Here is a 25351-nt window from a genome sequence, read left to right on the forward strand (position 1 = left end):
CCTTGTGAAGAGAGCTGTGCAGAACCCTCTGAGTGCCCTCCAAGCTTGCTAATGAAAACAGGGCACAGACAGGAATGTGGTGGTGGGATTTCCGCAAGCTAGTTGTTAATCAAGTGGATCCTGGCATATTAGGGCCTTTCAACACATGTTTTTGACATCTGGTTCTCTACATATGACAGTTAAATTAGTTCTGTGATCAATGGAGGAGTATTTTATCATGCTGGATTATCAATAAGCTTTAAAGTATTCTAATGCTTACTTTGCTGTCTCCCTCTCCTTCTCCTCTTTTCCTCCTACTCTCCCTCTATCCCTCCCTCCTTCCTTCCCACTGTACTTCTCTCCTACCTTCTCTCTGAATGCCTAGACAATAGTACCTAGTGTCTAAAGCAAATTGACCTTCTTTCCAAACGACCCTGACACCTTCTAAATGGTAACACAGTTCTTCATTTTACCACCCTTACTTTGAAGCCAAGAGGATCCCTAATTTGAGTTCTTTCTTTCATCATCAGTTTCGGGTGCCCTGTGGTAAGCCAGGCAGGTTATCTAGCTCTGGGACTCAAGGGTTACTCTTTGCAAGACTAAGCGTGGAGGATGGATTTAAGTTGAAACTGTGTAAAGGGTTTTGAAAGGCAGTAAGTGTGATGTAATCTGACCAGAGGACTTCTGGAAAGTTTCAGGTCAGGTGACACGGTTTCATTGAGGCTTGAGAAGTGTCCTGGCAGCCTCTATGTGGTTTAGAGGATAGGACAGTGGAGTCCAGGTGGTAGACTGACAGCTGTACAGGCAAAGATCAGAAGACCTTGGAGTCTGAAGCTGCTTAAAGTCCTCAGAGGTTTATAGTTTACTGTGATGACTTCTTCCTTTGTGGATCACAAAAGCATCCAGTGAGCTAGCATTTCACTTGTAGAGTAAAATAGGATCATAACCAGGGTGAAGAAGGAATAAATATATATAATTAATAGATCCATTTTCTCTGTGCCACCCACCGTCCTAATAGTGCTCTATACGTAAAATGCTTTAAAATTATAAAATGACAGTAGTCATTTTTTTCTCCTCAAATCATTAGGTATATACATTATTATAATTGACAACACAATTGCCTCCTTAGGTGATGTTAAATCACAGGCCAATATTCAAACTAACTTCCCTCCTCATTAAACACATGTGACAGCCTCTGGTACAAAATAAGTTCTCAGTGCAGGAGATATCTGCATTTTGCTTAAACTAAACCCAAATTCTGGGGTGCCCAGTGGTTGTCAAGAGGCCATTAGGAAAAGCAGACAACAACAGCAGCAGCAGCAGCAGCAGCAGCAGCAGCAGCAGCAGCAGCAGCAGCAGCAGCAGCAGCAGCAACAAACTGTCTCCAGACACACTGGAAGAGCCACTCTGGAGACAGGTCTGTCTTTGTCTCACATTCTCTTTGTTAGTTCAGTCTGAATCAACAACCATGGAGTCGGTCACCTTGGATGAGTCCATAGCCTCTTGGAGCTCTCAGAGGCCTCACGTCTGCCCCATCACCAGTCACAGTTATGCCCTTGAGGTTGTGATCGTGACTGATAAGAATTTGCATATGACATCCCCTGGCCCAGAATAAGTTCTCAGTGCAAGAAATATCTATATTTCAGTTAAACTAAACCTGAGTTCTGGAGTCCCCAGCAGTTGGGAAGGAGCCATTGAAAGGAATACATATGTCTTAAGACACACCAAAAATGAAATGAAACAACTCCCTTTCTTGACAGCTTCTCTTGTCTCACATTCTCTGCCGAAGCTTAGTCTCAAGTCTCCTGGGTGGGGCAGTAGACCTGGATCCTCACCACCCAAGGGTCCTCTCTGTAGTCTGAGAAGCTTCAGGAAGTCTTGGTGCCCAATGAAGAAGCCAAAGAAGCAGGGTTAAGACCAAAAGCGCACCCTGCTTCTTCCTCACTCTGCAGGGATTCCACTCTGGAGAGCTTCTGACTGTCACTCCTTCCACTAGACCTGCTCTAGGCATTTTGCAGGGACCATGAATGAAGTGCAGCTCATAGTCTGAACATCAGTGGTCCACCCTGCTGTGATTAGAGAAGGGAAACTTTGGGTGCCATATCTCTCTTGGCTGGTTTTATTTTTCAGTCAGCTGAAGTAAACTTTTGTACCACAATGTAAGATCAATAACAGTTTTTAATGATGATGATGATGATGATGATGATGATGATGATGATGATAAACATTATGTTATTTCTTTTCAAAAATAGAGGTACCCGAGCCAGGAAAGTGCTCCCCACAATATGGTACAAACTTGACTTCAATACCCAGTGCCCTCATTAAAAAAATTGGGCATGGGGCTTGTACCTGTGATCCTAGCTCTTGAGAGACAGACATAGGAGAAGCAGTGATACTCACTGCCCAAGCAGACCTGCCAAGTCAGTGAGTTTCAGGGTCAATGAGAAACCCTGCCATAAAATGTAAGGTAGAGAGGGATTGAGGAACATAAGAGATGTCAGGATCTCTCTGCACATGCACCGCCTGCACATATTTCTATCCACAAACACACACACATGCACACACACACATGCACACACACATATATACATACATAAATACTCACACATGTATGCACACACACACTACACATTCATACACACATATATACATACATAAATAAACACCCAGATGCATGCTCACACATACACATAAATAAATACACATATATGCACATGTGCACACATACAAATGTACACATGCATATATACACGTGCATGCACATACGTGCACACACATACATACACATATATACACACATATATACATATATAAAAACTCACACACATGCACACATACATGCATGCACACACATCCACATGCACATGCACACACAAGTATACACATGCATAAATACTCTTACACACACACACACATACACGCACACGCACACGCACACACACACACAGATGATACTTTGTCACCCTGTGTCGCTTAATTGTATTAACAAGTGAAAAGGTATTTGATTTTACAAATGCAGGTATAATCATACTTTCATATCTTTGTTCATATAGACAATGTTGAGGTTTTCATATTGATCACCACAGAGAAAGTTTTAGCTGAATTGTCCCTGATTTTCTTTTGCAACAGGCAAACACACCGATGAGTTATCAACCCTTGTGTTCTTTCTGCCTTGCAGGAGAGAATAATAGAGCGCTTGAAAGAGCAGAGGGAGAGAGATGATCGGGAAAGACTAGAAGAGATAGAATCCTTTCGAAAGGAGAACAAAGACCTCAAAGAGAAGGTCAATGCTTTACAGGCTGAGCTGACAGAGAAAGAGGTGAGTCTGGAAAAACAAATGTCATATCTGTAGTCCTCAAAACCCCTACTTCTGTTGTCATTTACTTCACTGATGATCTTAGGGGACACGCAGTTTAGTGTGAAGACTTGGGGAACAAGGCTTTCTGAATTCCAAGGAAAGCAGTTCCAGCATCTCCCTTCATCAGTGATATCTCTGGGCGTCTTACCATTCAGCTAACTGCAGTGTGGTCCCTAGAAACTGTTTTTCTTATGTTTTACCTTATTAATTACACTTGTATGGCTTAGAGAATTTTTCAGGACCTATCATCTTCTGCTTTAACATCAGTTAACATAACAACAACAGCAACAATAACCCCACTTTACCTACTAATGCTTTGGGGGTCATGTTGCATTCACCTGCAGTTCTCAAATTGGATCACTCCGTGTTGCCCAGGTAAAAGACATGACATTGAACACGAAATCGAGGCTTTTTTATTTTATAGCAGATTATTTAAAGCCATCCCACCATTTCGCACTACAGCAAAGATGAATATAGAGTATATGTGCCCTCTGTGTTTTTACAGTAAGACAGTATATTTTAAGGGACTCTGTGCTTGGGGGTTCTGGAGCAGTTGTTTGGGGCTGCGGCCTCCATGTTCCAGGGGAGGCATGTCAGACACGTCAGTGTTTGTGAGAATGCTTTGGTGGAGATATGGGTGAAGCAGTTTTGTACTGTACTTTGTTACAGTATCCTTCGTTATTTCCAGCTATCCTTGCCACAGTGATTTCTTTCTCCCAGAAATGTCCAGCCTCTGTGCATGACCCAAGCTTCTTTGTCACGCTTGGTCTTTCTAATCCATGGCTACCACTCTCACAGCTTTCCACAGTCACCCATCCCTTGTATGTTGATAACCCTACACAGATTACAGTCCTTCCTAAATAGGGACTTGCCACTTTGATGCAAGAAGAGTTCCGAGAGAGCCAGAAGACAGTTTCTTATCCCTAAAATCGATGCTTACTAGATTTTTGGAGAGGGGCTTGTTTCCTTGTCATGGCGATAAGGAATGTAATTCTTCTTTTCAACACATTTTGCATTGCCGAATCTGACCGGATGGATCTGCCATTTGCATGTGTGCGACAGAAGCAGACTGGCTTTGTTCTCATTCAGAATATTCTTTACTATTTGGATTTAGAAGTGCCATTTGAGTGAGGGTTTGCTCCTTAAACTTCACTCCTAGTAGAAAACAAGACCCTGGTAAGATGGCAAAGCAGAAGCTTCAGACAGAGATAGTTCCATAAGCAGTGCTAGCCACAAGTGAGCATCATATGGGCAGCTCTTGAAACATGGCTGGTCTGGTCAAACTCACTTGGCATTGACACTTGGGGTTCAGTCAGAGAAGCAGACCGGATTAATAAATTTAACTTAATTAAGGAACTTCTCTGAAAGGAAATGGTTTATACTCTAAGGGAGGCTGGACAAGCCCAGCAGATGTCATGTGACTACCTACCAGGAAGGACAGACAGAAAACTCAGACACAGGTTATTGCTGTAACCCATAGGAGAAAGGATGAGTTTTCCTAAGGTCTTTTGTTTCCCCCAAAGGGTAGGCCCACCCAGAGTACAGAGGATAATCTTAAAACTTAAAATCAACTGATTACAGGTATTAGTTATGTCTGAAAAAAAAATCTCTTTACAACACCTAGATTAATAACTAGGAGCTGTAGAGTAATCAAAATAAAGCTGGCCATCACAACTGTCAATTTACTGTTTAAAACAGAATAATGTAGATCTGCAGTTCTTAGTGAACTTATGATTTAGTTTGGGTGATATTATGTCTTCACTGTGACAAATGAATGGATTATAAGGTCCTTCGTACTCCCCCACCCCTACTCCCTCCAAAAGTGAAATTAGAGTTGTAGACATCAGTTTGAGACTTGGACTTTTAATGGCAAGGTAACCTTGGACAAGACAAACACTGAATATGACTTCAGCTTGCTGTCTTGAGTAAATGACTCACACGTATCGGAGCTTTGTGCTGGACTATGAGGACCTCCATCATTAAGGACGTCCAGTGCTCAGGGAAGGGTCTTGTATGAAGCCATAGGGAGCATCATTGTTTACTGAGAGAGCACTGTCCTTACTACATTCCTTTCTATTACGATGTTGATAGAAAGGACCAAACTGTTCATTTTTGTCAGTAGGGGTTCTTAGCCATTTCATATTTGGTGATGAACATTGCGCTAATAGACAGCAAATACCATGTTCAGAGATAAGTCTTCAAGTGTTTGTTTCTTTGGACTTTAGAATTCAAACTATTTAGGGAAGCTTAGAATTCTTTCTGGACATGGTTGATAACTGAGCAATATAGGCAGCTGTCCTGTCTCCGAGTGGGAGATTAGTCATTTTTATTGAATCTGAACTACAAAGGTTTAGAACTTTATCTTTGATTTGCTAGGAGATATTTGAAAAATTTAATCATTATAAACACAACGTTTCTGTTAAAGAAAGGGCACTTGATAGAGTTTAACAGGATGTTTCCTTAGTATTTGATTTATTCTTGGAAAGAAGCATCAAAGTCAGTAGTTTGCTTTAGACCTGTCTCAGTCTTCAGAGCTTAATTATAGTAAATACAGATGGAGAGCTAAGGTGTCTGTTTGGGGAGGTGATACTAAAAGATCACCTCAGGACCTTTATCATTCGAGTGGCTTTGAGATGAGAAAGCTTGCATGCACCAACTCCTCCATTTAGTCACATTTGATTCTATTGCAATGAGATCTGGCTCTGTTCTGTAAGTCAGCCAACTTTCGTTTCCAGATTAGAGTCCATTATTTCTGCCTTAGTAAGATGTGCCCGCTCTGTTTAATGCATACTTTAGTGCATTGTGAGGAACCCGTGGATTTATGTTGATGACCTTGCCAGGAGAAATTATGATGTTTTGCTTACTAGCATTCTTCTTCTTTCAGTCTAGTTTAATCGACCTCAAAGAACATGCATCTTCATTAGCTTCTGCAGGACTGAAGAGGGACTCGAAACTAAAGTCTCTAGAAATAGCCATTGAACAAAAGAAGGAGGAATGCAACAAACTAGAAGCACAATTGAAAAAGGTGAGTGAAGTCTAAGAAGAAACGTGCTGATTTTAGAATGAATTTATAACATGGTGAAGGAACAATCATTTTTTTAAAAATAAACAAACTCTGTATCATTTGTGGTCTGCTGATAAAAGAATTTTAATTGAACACTCAAGTTGATTACAGAGGAGTCTGCATCAAGTCTTTCTCTGTAAATCTGAACAAACTATCCGAAGTTTCCTTTTGAGAGAAAAACTTGAAAAAGACAAAATGGTAGCAGAAATGAAAAGAATAACAACTGGCCACAACTCTCCGGGAAAATCTAAACTATTCGAAAAGGGCGAGCGAGAGTGTTTCCAGAAGAGAGAATCCAGAGGTCTCCTTATGTTTTGACAAATTTTTACAACTTTCAGAAGTAGGTCAATTTTTGTAGTACAGCTTGGCAAAAATGTTCCTGGCAACACTCAATTTCTAGATGTTCACTGAATTAGCCAAGTCCCTAGTGCATCTGTAGAATGATGGTTTCTAGTGAATTAATAATGGTCTACTGTCGAAGGAATCTCGTTACAGTCAGAAGTCTTTGGAAAAGAAAGCAGGCTCTTTCTGTGTGGCCTTCACTGTTCTCTCCAACCTGCACACTGTTGTAGAGTGCACCCCGAGTCACGCCTTGTCCCTTCGCCTCTTTCCCTACGTTGTTTGGTTTGTCTGCACTCATTGTTCATATAAAACTCATAACGTTATTAACTTAAGTCTTTTGTTCCTCTTGACAATGTATGAACTAAACCGGAAAGAGATAAGAATCTTAACATTCAAATAAAGCATATAAACAAGATTAGACCGTGATCCACAGCACACTAGAATGAGGGTTTATAAACCAAAGTTATGAAAACGGATGGCACGGGTGGCCAGAGATATGAGCAGTGCGTGCATCTATCCAAGAGTTATTTTGAATGATTAACATTTAAACATTCTATTTTCTGTGAACTTATGCAATCCAAATTGAAATGTAACCGTTTCACCACACAGGCATTTTAGGAAAATCACCATGAGAAATTTTACACTAAGCAAGTCTACTCACTAAGACTTAGAAGGAATGGCTGTGGAGATGGCTTCTGGGTAAAACGCTTAGCTCCTATCCCCAGGAGACCCATGGAAAGAAATCCCCAGGCAGTATGGCATATTCTTGTAATCTTATCCCTGAGAAGTAGGGATGAGTAGGTCTCTGGTATCTTTGTCCTCTCAGTTTACTTAATCGTCGAGCTCCAGATTAGTAAGAGACAGTTTGTCAAAGTATAAGAACATAAGGTAGAGAAGTAACCAAGGAAGACACTATGTTTACCTCTGATTCATGCTGCACAGGGGCACGCACAGTCATGTACACAGGCATACACCACACACAAGCCCACACACACATAGGCACGTGGGAAAGTAAAGTGAACTATGCCTAGTAAATCTCTCTTAGCAACCTGGTGAGAAAATTTGAAAAAAAAATTAGTTTCAGAGTTGTTTCAACACCTCCTTTCCTTTAAGTAATATTATTTAGAAAAGCAGAAATCTGGACTAGTAAGTGGAAGAGTGTAAATTGCCCATTTGAGGATATTTAGGTGGACATTGAGTTGGCCATTTTAGCATTTGGGACATGAAATATTTTCTTACCATATTTATATTGTACTCTGTAATATACCAACCTTTACTTAATATGATAGCTTAGTGATCTTCAAACGTAGCACTATGGCCTTTGCATGATCTTACCTCACTTGGAGTAGTGGCAGGAGACGCTCAAACATAACCCACACCTCAAAAACACCCTCCAGTCATGGAGATCAAAGCTCCACATGTCGGATTTCTACACGTATGTGATTAACATAAGTCTTTTGTCAGTGTAACTCAGTGTTGGCCTGTGAAATCCCATAGTGACAAGTGGAAGAGCTTCACAGCTTGATGCTCTAGTCTCCATATTTATGGTTCAATTCATTTATTGAATCAACATCCATATTGTTCAGCCCAGTCTGCTTTGGTTTGACTTGGTTTGCCCAAAGGATCACTTGCAGATACCTTTTCCTCAGACTCCCAGTCAACTCCATTTACTGAAACTCACAGCCCAAGTCCTGCAACATTTCAGCATAGTATTTAATGGCATTCTTGTATTCTATAATGTCACCAGCAGTGAAGTGGCACATATAGCTGTCTTAATGTAAGGGAATTATTTAATTCATGATACAATAACTAATTCCTAAGTATTTGCATAGTCTTTACTCATACCATCTCCTAAGCACATGGTATAGCAAACTTATGAAGGTAAAGGTAATTTAAATATTTTTATACCTAACCGTAGATGCTAAATTGTTACATTTGGCTCTCTAGTATTGACTAAATTTAGGTATGAAGTAGTTTTTTTTTAAATTTTTTTCAGTAGTCTCTAATTTCTGCTGCTAGTTCCATTAAAACCTCACCTTAGAAATGAGAGCTCCATTAGATATTTCAAAGCACAGGGCAACAGCATATGAATGTACATATGAACATTCCATTAAGGAAAACTAAGCATCACTGGAAGCTTAAAGGGGTGCCTTTGTCTCCCTCAAATGGAGTGACCTGTGACTTGTAAATAAAATAGATCGACGAAAATAAAATAAAATAAAATAAAAGCTGAAAATATAATCATTTGTGTAATAAGTACACTGAGTTTTCCCAGTGGTATTTTACTCAAGATTTGTGGTCTAGGTAGTTTTTTTTCCCTTTGAAATCCACATGGGAGTATAAATTAATAGCATTTAGTTGAATAGAGATTTTGTCTGCCAGTGACAATGGAGATTTTAACTTGTTACTGTACTAACAATGTCTGACTAATGTTAGCTAATTTGTTTTACACAAAGATTTGTGGAGAAGTTCGGATACAGTCATTTTAAACACCTTTTGATATAGACTCATGAAATCTTCAAATATTCTGTGATAAAAATGCACAGAAAAGGGATTCTATGTATTCTATCCCATCCTTTAAGGAAAGGCAGTCAAATATTCATGTGTGAGGAAACTCTACTGATTTTATTAAGTTAATAAAATAATGCTAACCAGGTAAGACATAACTCCTAGTTGTAAGTGTGCATAATAATTATGTCTACTCACTAATGTTAGTTATCTGGGGATTGAGAAGACCTGACTGTTGATGTATGGACCACACCATCTATTGAATGATGTTTTTAAAGGCTCAAGCTATTGAGGTTAATTGACCTGTATCTTCGGGAATTTGCCGAGAAGCCATAGAATCCAAAGAGCCATGACTTTTCCCTCTTTAATTTTCCAACCAATATCATGCTTTAGAAGACTTTAAAAGCATGTTAAAATCATTATTTGCTATACTCCAGTTGAAGAAACAGGTGTCCTGTCTCAGCCCAATACTAAATAATAGTTACTGGAGTATTTTATGTACTGTACCTTAAACCTGAGCCTCAAATTAATGTGTCACCAGTTAATAAATATAATTTGGGAACACTATATGCAAGTACTATCTAGCAGCACATTTGACTGTGTATGAATAGGTTCCAAAGCACTTGGGACATAACAGGACACCTTTGAAAATTACTTTTTCTAAATTGAAACAGTGGAAACTAATTACAGACAACACTGTGCTAGCTTCGTCTTTCTGCAGACTTGAGTTTTTTCTCATTTAAATCAGTATGGTATTGTTCTGCTTACTGACCCTTCACTTTTGCTAACCTGCTGCTTCATGGTCTCTATTTAAATTAGACACCAAGCAGAAAATTTAGTCTTACGTTACTACTGAAGAAGAGCTTTAAATTCAATGATAAGATTTAATTAATTTTTTTTTTGTTATTTCCATCTTTGAAGTTCAGGTAATAAACTGTGGGCTTGGCCAAAAGTCCTTTTTCTGATTCATCTGATTCATTGCTGGAGGCCAGCACTTCATGTATCATCAAAAGTGGACAGTTTTCTTTATTTCATGGGCTATTTAACTTGAGAAATAGAAAGTAACACAAACCTTAAATTTCTTATTCCAGCTCTTCTTTTTTAGGAGCCAAAGTCAACATTTGTGTTCCCCCCTGAGCCTTTCATTCACTTTCACTGTGGAATGTTTAAAAACTGAAATTTCTTCTTTTTTTTTTATTTATTTTTTATTTTTTTGAAGAGCAGCTCGTCTGTGCAAATGCACTGGATTTGCTGAGCTAATGCTGTTTTTCTGGATCTTTCCTTCTTTCCCTGTCTGTGCGGCAATGCCTCCCCACCTTTGCAATGTAGCAAGCTGAACAGTTGTTCAATCAGATGTACAATCCAGTAAGTCATTTCTAAACATTCCCGCTGTAACATATCAAAGCATGAGGAATCCCCCTGAGCCCCTGTCACAGTGTGCAACACTGGGGACATTTTCAAAATGCTGATCCATCTCTTCCCATGTCCACTCTGTCAAAAGGAAAGATCTACATAAAGCCAATGCCATTCCTTTCAAAATTTAAAAATTGAGAGGCCAAAGAAATATGGCCAGCTTGGACATTACCTTCTTCCCAACTCCAACTCTCAGGCTACAAAACAAAGCAAAGTAAAGCAGCTGGAGATCTAGGCTTACTAAATTGTTGGTGAGATCCTTCAATGCCACAGGGATAATGTGCAGAAGAGCTCACGTGTGTCCTGTATAAATGAACTCCATGTTAACCTGGGTTAGCTTCGATGTCTGAGCTGTGCTCTTGGAGACCAATAAACTCATAACAACAATGCAGGGTTTCAAAATATCTCACAGGCCCGAGGGCAGATCACAGCATAGCCTACTGACAACAGAAGGTAGCAATTCTGACTTTAGTTTAATGAAGTCTGAAAAGCAGGTAACTAGTTCAAAAATGAATAAAATAGTTTAGCTGTCCCCAATTGCTTTATTCTAATGGCATGGCCATTCATACCAAACACTTATTAGTTTGTTTAGTTTACATTTTTAAAAAGTAAAAAGAAATATTTTTGTTTTGTCAGCAGACTGGCTAGCTGGGAGGTAGAGTAAGTGAAGGTCATTAGAATGTGTCGCTGGACAATGGTGATGTGTAATGTACTCTAATTGTCTTCTATTTATAAATCCATATCACAGAAAAAGGAAGTACATAAAGGAAGCAATTCAGTCAACAGTGTCACTTCTCAAGCCAAGCTCTGCCTGTGTGCAGAGATGTGCAAGATGCTTACCATACTTAATAGATTCTGCCTGGACCCTTCATCTTACCCAACCAATACACTTACAAACGCAATCCCCAATGCTTTGCTGGAGTGTCCTCCACATAGATCTTAGCAGAGTAGCAAAACCAACCAACCAGCCAACCAACCAACCAACCAACCAACTAACCAATCAGCCAGCCAGCCAGCCAACCAACCAATCAACCAACTAACCAATCAGCCATCCAGCCAGCCAACCAACCAACCAACCAACCAACCAACCAACCAACCAACCAACCAAACGAACAAATTGCTCAAGTTTCCATTCCCTTAACACTTGAATGAAGGTATTAATAGGTAGGCTCAAGACAGTAGAGAGGTTAAGAAAGACACATAGTAATAATAATAACAATAAATAATAATTAACAATAATAAAAATAAATCAGAATATCTTGAAACTTGAAGAACCACCCTTATGTTTTTCTTTAAAAAATATGCATGTTTCTAGAACAAGATTTCATAACATTTTTTCATCGTTACAAGTTAGGGACAGGAAGAGAATCTGAATTTGCAGTTCTTTGTGCCTATGAAACACAGAGGGATTGCCTCGTTCTGTGGCTGTAGAGAATTCTCAGGACAGTAGGTGTAGTCTACCAGCCCTTCTCAGAGTAGATAGGGTCAAAGAAATGGTTTAGTGGGATGGCGTTTCTACTTTCCCTTTCTCTTCCACACAAGGCCTGGCCTCAGCAAGTCAAAAGCAAACTCTGCAGTCTTTTCAGCAACTAATTCAAGGTCTTAGACTGACATTCTTTCCCATGTTAATTAAGCTCACCAAATGGTTTGCCATCCTGGGACTATTGCCAGCTCTCCTTGTTTCAACTCCCCCTGTCTGCAGATATTTTCAGGATCTAGGGGGGTTTTTTGGGAGGGGAGGGGGTTCTGATAGGGAAGCAGTTTTCTACCCTTAAGAGTCTTAAAATGACCGTGTTTCTCCTAGTTATAAAAGTAATATATGGCCATGGTATTGAAAAAGTAAAGAAGGATATGAGATTATAGAGCGAGAGGACAGCTCACCACAGATGTAGCCAGGAGGAATTCGAATGTGCTCATGTTCCTCCATCAGGCACCCTTAAGTGGAAGAACCACTCTTCTTTCTCTCCTTTCTTTACTTTTACTCTGTCTCCCTGTCTGTCCTTCCTTCCTTCCTTCCTTCCTTCCTCCCTCCCTCCCTCCCTTCCTTCCTTCCTTCCTTCCTTCCTTCCTTCCTTCCTTCTTTCTTTTTGTCTTGCATACTTCTCTATTTTCACCAAGTTGTACCAAAATGTTTATTCAATTTTTTTATTTTGCTTTTTGGGGAGTAAAACGTTAGAATTTATTCCCTCATGCAATTATTTCCTCAGAGTAACTCTGATATGGTATCTCGTCTATTTATTACAGATTTCAATCACATGTACTTGTTCCTGTCATTTCTGAAGTTTAGCTGTGACAAGCTTCCCAACCACCAATCCACCCTGCCTTCCGTCTTCTCCTTCCCTCCCCTCCTTCTCCTACACCACCCTTCTCTACATTTCCTTCTCCCGTCTTTTTCCTTCTTCATAGAATGACTTTCTAGACCAGCGATCATGGTTTTTAAGGTTATCTCAATAGTTCTTACCATGTTGTATCTCAGAGAACTTTTACCAAGAGCCTTCTCCTAGTACTGATTAAATGTGACCTTTGTGACCAGGCCCTGGCCCACACTGAGAACTGTCGTTTTATATTACTTTGAAAAAAAATCCTTAGGTCATCTAACTTCTCTTCTTTAATTACTAATGAGTTTTAGATTTAAAAATATATATATAAGCTCTTGCTTTAATTTACTAGTTTGCTCATTGGGCCTTAGGAGTGTTTTCTATTCTACAAATAACTTTTTCTCATATTATGACAATTTCATTTAATTTTTAATGCAGAGAATTCTTGGAGGATTTTGATCAGTGGGATTTCTTCCTTTGTTTCTTGTTTTCATTTAGAATTTTATTTTCTCTATTCTTTGAAATCATTCTCTGATTTCTCTCACAGGTATTAAAATTTTTGGATGCCATTTTTTATATTAATACAACTCTTATCTGTCTTTTGATTAGCATTGAGAGGTCTAGTATATATTTTTTTAAATTATCGGCTAATTTTCATTGTTTGTCAAATGTTCCCTGACCTTTGATGTCACAGTTTTGAGTATTATACTCTTACAGGAATAGAGGTCTGAGTTCCTGAGCTGCAGTTTGCTGTTAGCTGTGTCTCTTGCCCTCTTAGCTCTGTGACTTGGTGACGTTTAAGCATCTAGTTGGGCGCGTTCGAACTGGGCTCTCTCTGCTTTTGTTTCTATCTGGTTTGGGAGTTCTTAGCTTTTCATTTTTTACCTTCCAGTTGAATTTAGGAGTCATTTTGTGAATTAGAAACCACAATTTCTGGTGATTTAGTTTGAGTTTTATTTAGACCGTAAGAAAATCTTAAGAATCATTGATACATCTCTAATATTTCTTACCATTTATAAACACTATCCAACTTTTTTAAAGTGTTGTTTTCTACGGTGAAGTTTTTACATTTTTCTATTATAGTGCTGGCATATTTACTTTTAAAGCCATTGTGGAGCATGCACATATTTAATTTTTAAACTGTTATAGTGACTGATACATTTCTCCTTTTACTTCCTTTTTAAATAATTTATTTATTTTAATTACATGTACATTGGTGTTTTGCCTGCATATATGTCTGTGTGAGGATGTCAGATCCCCTGGAACTAGAGTTGCGGACAGTTGTGAGCTGCCATGTGGTTGCTGGGAATTGAACTCTGGTCCTCTTGAAGAGCACTCAGTGCTCTTAACCACTGAGCCATCTCTCCAGCCCTCGCCTCTTATTTTCCAGCCAGTTATTGGTACCCAGGAAGTTTTGGCTCTTGTGTGTTTATTTCGATTATGGCTATCTTCATGTTTCTGGTGAGTTTGCTATAGTTGTTTTGAATGCATGAGGACATTTTATTTGTCAGTACAGCATCCATGTGTCTACACTCAGAGTAAAATAAGGATCGGGCTTTGACATATTCCTGCCAATATGTTCTGAAGTACAAATAAAGCATTTACTTTCTATTCCTTCGCTGTAGAGACTCTAGCCTGCTAAATAATGTGCTGGTGTCATTTCGTAGGAACTTAAAATTTTTGCCTTTGAATCCTAATTATGTCACCTAATAACAACCTCTCCTCACTTAACTACCAGCCTCCGATCCTGGAGGAGTTTTGTGTTGTCATAGTGAGTATGTGCAGGTCAACTTGCACTGATTCTGTTTCTCCCCATAGCTGTTAATTCTAGTATGCTTAGACATAGTGTCCAGAAGTCTTTCCTACATTTTAAAAGAATATTTTGCATTTTGGACACATTAATCGAGTGCTTCGTAAACTACCCCATTGCTGGTAAGGGTGCATTTGAAAGCCTTCTGATGTGCTCCCGGGAGCTCCCCTGGCTAGGCACTCTCCATTTCAAATTCCGCTTCTTGTAAACATACATAGTGCAGGACTTACATTTAATTTAAGGGTTTACAAAACACAAAACGAAACAAACACAAAATCTGAGGCATTTTTCCATCTACACAGAGGAAAAAACAATCTTCTTAATGTTCAGAGAGACTTCCCTGTTTGATATGTCTTTGCAGGACTCTGAATTCCCAGGGACACAGTATGCAGACTGTAAATGTCTTCGTGACTATCGTTTAGTCTTAGCAATTTCCTTTTTTTTTTAAAAAAAATCCTATTTCTAAAAACTATTTGATTCACTCTTAAACGAGTATCCTGTGGCAAAAATAAAAATCTATCGCTTAGCACATTTTAAAATCCTTCAAATAAAAATGTAATTATTAACATAATTCTCCTGGGATTTCTGAAAATTAGCAACATGGAGAACTAAAGATATTACCTAGACATAGAATTACAACAATTTATAACTACTTAAAATCTACTTCAGGGAATACAGATGGTACATGCAAACACATGCATGTATACAAGCATGTATCCAACAACTGATATAGGCATTCAATGTCAAAAGAACTCAAATAGTATAGTAAATGACATCGTAATGTAAAGTTACATGTTTTATTTCAGAATGTCTAGATAATACTTTTAGTTCTCCATTTTCAGAAATTCCAGGGGAATTATGTTAATAATTCCATTTTTATGTGAAGGGTTTTAAGCTGTGCTAAGTATGTAGATTTTTTATCGTTGTGTGTTTTGAAGTACTTGTTTATATTTTTTATATGTATGATATTTGTTTTATCTATGAAAATAAATTTTGGCAGGTTTAATATGCAGATTGTGAAAGTTCTGAATTTAGTTTGAATTTTAAAAAGTATAATTTCTTTTAAAATGATGAAACACAAGATTCCAAGATATATCCTTACTTTCAAAATATATTACTTAGGGCCAATAATTACGTCTGGTATTTATTCATTTTTAGTTGAAATAAAATTTAAGTTTATAATATTTTGTAGTTCTGGAATTAGTCAGAAAATTTAATGAGTCTATTTTGTTCATAACTTAGAATTATGCCAGTGTCTAAAATAGTTTACACCCTATCCTGCTATTGAGATATGAAAGGAATGTTGAGACACTGTCTTTGAATGCCAAGACAGCAAAGTGCTGTAACCGAGAGTCATATTTTCACAGTGCCTAAGTTTGGCAATTTACTGCTGAAGTCTAGAGGCATCAGTGGATGAGACATCAACAGCTTCATTACCTAACATTTTAGGTTACAGCTAATCATTTGTGTTGAGGGAAATACTTTTTCATTAAAAATTGTTAGGGCCTATTTCAAGGGGACTTTAATATAATATTAGTAAATGTCCCCTGCCTTTTGTCACAGCAGGATTCTGGACTGAAGTCAGTGCTTTCCTTCTTAGACCTCTGGAACTATAGACCAATACCTCAGTGGGAATAATCAGTGTTCAACTTTTATAATTCTAAGGACAAGTATGTTTGAGATATCTGACTAGGATGCCTATTAGTGTTCAACCTTGGGGCTGAAGCCTTGGGGCTTCACTCTTTTCCTCAATTGGCATATATCTGTCAGCTAAAGTCCTGCTTTGTTCCTGAATCAATTCTGATAATCTCTGCTGGGATGGGATGACTGCTAGGTATCATAATGTACAGCTCCTCACCAGTCATGACTGGATTCCCCCTGCTCTTCATCTGGACTTTCCAAGTCAGTTCACATCAAAGTGATGAGTCTGGGCCACATCAATGAGGTGCCTAGTTTTGGTGTTTATTATCATATGTAGGGGAATTTCCATATATTTAGAACTATAAGAGACATCTTCTAGAGATCCTCAAACTTACAGATCCTACACGTAATCCTGACATTTCTGTGATGTTCTTTACTGATTTAGCTCCAAGGGGTTCAAGAAATATTTTACACTTGATCTTAGCCAAAAGGCCATCAAGAAATATTTTTTTTTCTTTTTTTCGGAGCTGGGGACCGAACCCAGGGCCTTGCGCTTGCTAGGCAAGCGCTCTACCGCTGAGCTAAATCCCCAACCCCAAGAAATATTTTGAGACACAACTTGATACCCAGATTTTCTTTTAATGACCTTGAAATTTGAATATCTATGAAAACAAAAGGATGAATATTTAGTACCTGGAGGAATGTTTCTGTCCACATTTGTGATAAATTAATTCAGAAAAAAATTACCAGTTTGTATTTTCAAGAACTCAATTCCTAATAACTTAAAGTAGAAACAAAGTTTATGTCCCTTAGAAGGAGGAAGTGAGATGGGCCAGTTCTCATTGGCCAAGCTTTTGTTAAACCATCAGGTCCTTAAGAGGAAATAATTACAGCTCCTTTTCACTTAAATCTTGAATATAGAAGAATGACTCCATGGTAGGAGTATGTTATAGTAATGATATATTGAAATGTAAGTCCTTTTATGTTTTGTCTGCACTGTCTGAGATATGTTAGGCTACATTTTTACCTGCTTAGCAGATCAGAGGCTGCTAGTGTAGATGAAGCAACTTCTGTCATAATTTGAAAAGCAACAGTCTGCCTATCTCCTCCCCAGTTTTAGAGGCGCTCCCTGCCTTAGAACTTTGATGGAAGCATTGGATCTATAAACCTAGTTTCCTCCCATGGCTTTTGGTATGGAACATTGACCCCATGGCTGTGGGTCTCAATACAGCCCACTCACTCTCTACTGACTAAAATGGCACTCTGAACAGTTGCAATTCATGTTGAGTTGAGCTACTTAACTCTAATAACTCCTAGGTGATTTATGCAGACGTTTGCATTTTGTATTTAGAATGGACAGGAGACCCACAGATGTTCCTAGTCATGAGGATCTGTCATGGTCATTACATCAACCTTAAGAAATGATCCAAGAAAGGATTTCTTCATGTCCTTATAGGAGTCTTTTCTTAAAGATTTCTGTTGATGTGAGCATTTTATAATGCCATCTATTTTCATGTCTATTACAAAATCCCTCTAAGAATTCCTCAGGATTGAAGATAGTCTGGCATAAATTATTTTTCCTGATATCAGTAGGTACTATGTTGAGGAGAGAGAGAGAGAGAGAGAGAGAGAGAGAGAGAGAGAGAGAGAGAGAGAGAGAGAGAGAAAGGGAGGGGGAGGGAGAGGGAGACAGAGACAGAAACAGAGATACAGAGACACAGAGAGACAGAGACAGAGACAGACAGAGACATTTCAATAGTTTTTTCATGAAGATGTATAGTCATTTAAAATGAAAGGATTATTAACACGTTCAAGTTTTATCTAACAGATATAGCACAGCTATGAACTTGCCAATGGGATTTAATAATATGACCTACCTTCAGTGTTACATGAAGACATCAGTGGTACCTTCAAGATTCAGGCCTTTTTCCCCTTAGATTTCTGTTTGTCTACACATAACATGAGTGCTTTATCCATACTCACTCCCTGGGCTAAAAAGAGTATAACCTAATACACCCACAGTTAAAGACTGGCCTTGGGTTATCATCCTCACGATTACACAAAGGACATGCATACCTGCCAGGAACGGCCAGTTCTTTCTTCCTAAACCTCTCAGGGAGGCTTCTCTAAAGAGTGTGCTGATGAAAACTAAACAAACCTATTAAACTAGCTGTACACAAGTCTTATGTCTGGGATTATTATAATAGTCATAATAGAACATGAACATTATCTTCCAGATGTTTGTCATTTTGTATGTTTTCACTGTCTTTAGAAATTCTTTCGATTTGCCTCTTGACATAGGACATAGAGCAAATTTAGATTTAAAACTAATATCTCATGGCTATTAGTCACTTATTTGCTCGTTAAAATGATAATAATGATGCAAAGAATTTAAAATAAAACAAGATAGACTATCATGCATAACTCCTAGCCTTTTTTAAACATATGAGATGGGAAAGGAATTTTAACTTTAACATATGTTTATTTGTGAGTTTTGATTGTTTCTAATTACTCATTGCTTAGTCCACTAATTATTTTTTAAGATATTAATGGCATTGATTGGAGAGTTTGAGAATGATCCAAAAATTTACTTTTAAGTTGTCATAGAATTGTGGTCAGTTTAACAATGGAAAGAGAGAACTAAAATATATTTTAACTATTCAAAAATTGTGTTTTCTGCCACAAAAGTATTGAATTTACTTTTATCACAGATAGAAGTTATAGTTAGTTCATTTTAAAATGAGACTATCTGTTCTAAATTATCCACGTAGAAGTTCAGCTATTTAAATATTGGTCACTTTATATAAAAATATGATTAATTCAGGAACAACTCCTAAAAGCATAATAATTAGTTTCATTTTTATAAATACTGAAAACATGCACTAATCTGTGATAGAGAGGCCCAGAGTGCACACTAAATAAAAATAAAATGCTTTTGAGATTTGCTAGTAAAAGAGAGTAACCAGTTTTTAATAGTATGTTGGATCAATGGATTTTTCCAAGTTCTTTTTCATAGTTGTGTTTATTTCTTAAGTAAGAAAATTTTAAAGAATGTGGAAAATTATGCCCCCTTTATCCTCATGCTTAAATAATATGTTACATGCACAAATATTATTTAAAAATGATTTTGTCATGAGTAAGAAATTTATTTTATTTATACTAATTTTTGAATTTTTTTTACTAAATCATTGCAAAGACTGTCAACCTTCTAACAGTAGTATTAGTATTAATTTCTCTAACCATGCATGATCCATTTAACCCCACAGTAGCTAGAGCTTGCTTGCCTTGTTTTTTCCCTTAAAGAAAAAATAATCAAAAAAAAAAAAAAAAAAAAACCACAGTGGACATGGCTCCACAAAGCAGGAAAGTAGAAAAACTCAAGCCTAATGGATTGTTGATGTTTGATTACCTCACACACGGATTTTTTGGAGAACCATACGTGTATGACTTCTCTGAACTTTCTATGTTAAATGTGTACCATCGTTAAACCACTTGCTTTCTTCCTGCCTGCTCTTTGAAGAAGCCAATTAGGAGTGAAGGGAAACAAGGGGTAGGCAAAACACTGCGGTGCGGTGTTCCTGCATCTGTCTGGGAAAATTTCAGCCAAAAGTTTATTTTGGGAAAAAATAAACTATGATGCCACCACACACACATACCCATGCACACAAAACCACAGATACTTTGGCTGCAAATTATTCTACAGTGGTGTTGCTTGTCGTTGACTTTGTCTGTTCTGATGTGTACTGCTGCTATTCACCCTTGCATGTGTTTGCAGATTCTTCTCTGTGTGCTTGTTCATGACCTAGCTCATCTCCTCATTGGTTAGGTCAAACCTATTCAAGGAAATAAGAATTTATGGGTATGACTGTTCGTTTGAAAGCCCTTCTTAACTACAAGAGGTCTTCATTCCAAACTACTTTAGTCAGCGTTTCTCAGTAGGGTGATGTACTTGGTCAACCAGCCTCCTAAAGGCTACCTGGCTCTATATATGCCCTTCCCAGACCTGGGAAAACAGTTTACTCCTACTCCTGTTCGGTTCATTCTCTGCGGCGGAAATAGAAACATTTGATGGAAATTGCCTTGAGTGGAATTGCACACTCTCCATCCTTCTTACCGAATGAACAAGAACTAAGACACTGTTTTCTTCTTTCATCTGTCCCCCACATTTTGCTGGAAAGAAAATGTCAAAAGTAGAAAAACTTAGTATAACAGAATATCAGTAGCAGAGGAACCCCCCCTGTGGGATACTATCACATACTTAAAGTCAGCATTATTTAGGGTAACTGAAATATATGATTTTTCCCCTCCCACTCTGCCTTCTCACTGACAGAATACCCATAATTCTTGTTGGTTATTTTTTTTCTCCAAAGTTACGTTCTTGGCCATCGCTGACTACACTGTCTGTTGTTCTGAACCATTGTCTTAACTACATTCTTTAAAAATGTGATGTTGAAGGCACATAATATTGAAGATGACTCCAGGATGAACCCCGAGTTTGCAGACCGACTGAAACAGCTGGACAAGGAAGCATCTTACTACCGTGATGAGTGTGGCAAGGCTCAAGCAGAAGTCGACAGGTTGCTGGAGATCCTCAAGGAGGTGGAGAATGAGAAAAACGACAAAGACAAGAAGATTGCGGAACTTGAGAGGTGAGTTCTGCACTCTGAGAGTTGTCCAAGGTGAGCAAACACTGATGGCTTGTTGTACACTCTGATTTGTGGTACGTCTGAAACACCCATGTGCACACACTCATATCACAAGTTAGAAGGAAGTTAATATTTGAGGAATTTAGCCTTCCAGGGAAGGAATGATGCTGTGTTTCTGTGCAGTGCTATAGAGGCACAGGGTTACCTTCCTCAGAACTAAGAGCCTTTTCAGCATCTAGGAAAACAGAGCCTGGCTTCCTTGAGGGACATCTCTGATTCAGTACGTGTACCAGCAAAGTATGCAAAAATTTTGGCTTTGACTATCTGAAACCACGGTTCCTTCCCATTAAAGATGAACATTTGTGGTTTTGGTTTGTCACAAGCAACAGAGAGTATGGAGAAATATAGTTGGAATTTCTTCATTCAGATAAGAGAAAGGGAGGCTCATGTCCTTTTGGATGTCTTTTGGCACACTGTAACAAATTCTGCCTTAAAATTATCTTTTAAGAGGATCTTAGACTGCTTGGAAAATAAACGTGATTAAATATGTTGGGTAGGGTCTACATGATCACAAATTCTGTCTAAAAGAATGAGTCTAAAACAGACTTCGAGTATCTATACATTTTGAGATTAACTATAGCTGTATTATATCAATGTGCGGCATGGATGCTAACACTTTTTCCTATACCTCTGTAAGTAAAGAACTTTCTAAACACTCTTACACAGCTCTGTAGAACCTCTGAGCATTTCTCATTGGTTCTGCAATAGGCGTAATTTGTTTTCCGAGATTCAATCCATGTGGAAGAGATCAGCCAATTTTGAATAAATCAGAGAATGCTTGCCAGCTTGGACGGAGACACTTGTGAGGTTCTGAAGGACTTGAATATACGTGCAGAGCAGCGCTCTGTGGCCTTACAAGAACGATAATGGGCTTTTGCTAAAGAAAGACCTGGGTTCCAATTTCACATCTACTATGTGCCAGCACCGTGGCCATGAGTCTTGTTAAAGCTGAATCCCTAACAACCTATTAAAATGTATTCTGTTTTGTATCTACCCGGTTTTCATATAAGGTAGGACACTAACCTCTTTATGAAGAACAGAATGCCAAGACAAATCAGTCCTCAGTATTAACTGCCTGGACAGGATGGGCAGATTATTCACAGTGACGCTTCAGCAATGTTTTCAATATTGTATTTAACATCTGAACACCAACTTTATGAATAGTTCTTTTAATAATCTTAGCCCCCCTTTTCTGTTGACACTGTGATTAAGTTTGATTCAGTCTAACTAATTTTAGGACATAAGGCAGCTTCCTTTTTATTGAGGTAACTATGAAAATTCAATGATTTTCTTTCTTTTTTTTTTTTTTCTTTTTTTCGGAGCTGGGGACCGAACCCAGGGCCTTGTGCTTCCCAGGCAAGCGCTCTACCACTGAGCTAAATCCCCAGCCCCAACTATGAAAATTCAAATCTTTAAGGGCAGGAGGACAAGATGGTTTACCAGCTAAAGATGCCTGCCACTAAGCCAGGATTGGATTTCTAGGACCTACATAGTGAAGAGGGAGCCTTGCCCTCGAACCTTCAGACAAATGCTATGGCACATGTATGCCTCGTCCAATACACACATAAACACGTATGTGCAAAAGAAAAACCCAAGGCATAATAAAACTTAAAAAGCCATCTTCAAGCATCTTTAATTTTAAAGTGTTGGAGAGGTCTCCCAGCGTGCCGGTTCTTAAAATTCCAGGGCTGTGGTCAAGTTTAATAAAGCTATCTATATGGCCTTTTTAGAGTCACATTTCAGGACCAGTTTTTCTGAAGAAGAAGAAGAAGAAGAAGAAGAAGAAGAAGAAGAAGAAGAAGAAGAAGAAGAAGAAGAAGAAGAAGAAGAAGAAGAAGAAGAAGAAGAAGAAGGAGAAGAAGAAGAAGAAGAAGAAGAAAAGAAAAAAAAGCTAGTATGGATCACAAAGAATGTATGGCTCTGCCTCATTGTTTCAATGACAGTGAAAAGTCGGATGACTTTTTATGGCCATTCATCCATCCATCCACAATGGCCATCCTGTGGTCAGAGATGAGCAGCTGTAGTCTAAGTCCTTGAACTTCTAGTCTACCTCTTTAAGAAGCAGTTTTCTTGACTGATGGTGTCGTAGACGCAACACCAGCGTTATTAGTAATACCAGCTATAACCATAAGAATAAGGTCTTTGTGTTTTATCGTCACTGTATGCCAGATGCTATGTTGCGCACTCGACCTGGAGCTTGTGTTTGGCTTAATCTTACCCACAGAAACCATCAAGTTATACACATTTAGTAACTTCCTAACGATTACAGGGCTCAGAAGAATCAAAACTAAAATTCAAATCTAGGAGGGGCTGAGGACAATGCCTTCCACCGAGGGGCCACATAGACAAACTCATTTCGCAGCACTGAAGTCATACAGGGAGCCTGAGGGCCGTCTCTCGGCAGGCCCTGAAGCCACCAGAGCCCCACCTCTTCCTTCTTAGTTTCCACGAGAGAAAGTGATGCTCTGGATGTTTCAAAGGCATTTTTCTGTACTAAAGCAGTTCCTGAGACCTGTAATTGAAAATCAGGATGGGCTACTATAAACATTTACATATAAATGGCTTAATTATCTAGTTGGAAAAACAGGTCTTAGCTGGGCTGTGTAGCCATTAAATCATCAAGAATATTCACAGTTTTATTTCTTCAATATGGAAAGCATTAAAGCGGCAGTGATTTTACAGGCATTTATCTTTATGTACTTTCTGCACATTTTCTTTATCTCTGCATTTGCCTCTCCTTAAAGCTGATGCCTCCCAGGCACTGTAATTCATAAAACATGTGCAGGAGCCTGACTCTGTCCCAGGTCTCTGCCTGACTGCATCTCGGGTCCAGCGGCAGAACACAGTCTGGGAAATGTCTGAGCCCCAGCCCAGCCCAGGCCCCTAAGGAGGTGGGGGTGGAGGTCCAGAGGAGAGATCTTCTGGGAAAAAGAGGGTTCAGGCTTGGCCTCCCTTTCTGAAGCATTATCTGCTGGGTTGCGTGTGTATTCATTCCCACCAAAGGGTCTTCCTCGACTTTGTCAGACAGCCCTCTTCACATGGGTTAGTATCTCTGCTGGCTGGAACTACAAGATTCATACCTCATAATGTTTAGAACTAAAGATTTCTGAGCATTATGGCATGTATCTCCATTTCGGAGTCATAGAGAGTGCTTGCAATTAAGTTTGTGATTTTGAAAACCAAACTATTGAACTTGAAATGAATTTGTGGTCTCTGGCTTGTAACGTGACCTACCAGAGCGAAAAGCCCTCTTTTTGAAGCAGCTCATGATCTAAAACGTCCCAGAACTTCTGTCACATGCAACAAAACATTTGAGGTTAGGACTGACTCTGAAACCCTGGCAGGGGCCAGCTTCTCTCCGAGAGGCCAGTTTATCTTCCTATTCCGTTCATCTTCTCATTTAAAAGAGTTCCTCCAGCATTAGTATACATCTACATAGCATACAGCTGCCATTTCCAGTGAAGCTGTTCCTTCAGCGCCACAAGAGTGCTGATTCTCGTCAGCCATTAGAGACGCAGTGTTTTAAGGTATACGTTTTGCTTCACTTGATGTGCCTCTCACACAAGGAACTCTTGTCCTGGATGCAGACGTTCTAGCTGGAAGCTCTTGCCTCAAACATAGGCTGCTCTGGAGGAGCTGGTTACAGGGACAATGGCCTAAAGCAAGCCCAAGAGTGAGTCAGAAGCAGGCTGCTTCCTTTGCTCTGTTGTGATGTCAACTGTCATGTAGACCACACAACTCAGCAGCCGACTGAGCCTTGGAGGCAGTGAAGCACATCGCCTAGAGAAGAGGAGGGGATGAAAAGTCTGCCAAGCAAGACTTTCTGCCACTGGCTTTCTTGTATCCCAGTCACGGGAAGGAGTCAGATGGGTGACCTTCGGTGTAATTATCTTAAATCTGTAGGGCTTTTTCTGATGTTTGTCCAGAGCTCAAATTGAGTCCTCAGTCATATCCATCCCTCCAGATGATACCATAAGACATCAGAGTGGAAGTCAAGGTACCACTGAATTATCTGATAATTATCTGGGCTGAGGGTTAACGCCATCAGACATTTGGACTTTGAAAAATTATTTTTTTGGTGCCTAACAGAACCGTATCTAATGTTGAGAAAGAAACTATTATTTTCCTCTCTGATTTTCTCAATAATGTGCTGACATAATTTCCTTGATGCCTTTCAGGGCTCTTTGTGAAACGCAAACTTAAACTTTCTTA

General features: G+C 38.9%; 1 protein-coding gene across 23 annotated transcripts in view; it reads left to right on the top strand.

Moving 5' to 3' along the window:
- Erc2 (ELKS/RAB6-interacting/CAST family member 2) overlaps nt 1–25351 on the top strand; it is an 860589-nt gene that overhangs the window by 411032 nt on the left and 424206 nt on the right. For 13 of the 23 annotated variants that reach the window (XR_015639293.1, XR_015639296.1, XR_015639297.1 and 10 more), the window contains 3 exon segments: nt 3158–3298; nt 6222–6362; nt 20889–21082. Coding sequence is in view for 17 of the 23 variants with exons in the window: in NM_001401498.1 (NP_001388427.1) it covers nt 3158–3298; nt 6222–6362; nt 20889–21082 (476 nt within the window). In the remaining 6 variants the exon portion in view is untranslated. 23 annotated transcript variants of the gene reach the window in all.

Source organism: Rattus norvegicus, chromosome 16 (genome assembly GCF_021556685.1).
Source record: "Rattus norvegicus strain SHRSP/BbbUtx chromosome 16, alternate assembly SHRSP_T2T, whole genome shotgun sequence".
In the NCBI taxonomy this organism is placed as follows: Eukaryota; Metazoa; Chordata; class Mammalia; order Rodentia; family Muridae; genus Rattus; species Rattus norvegicus.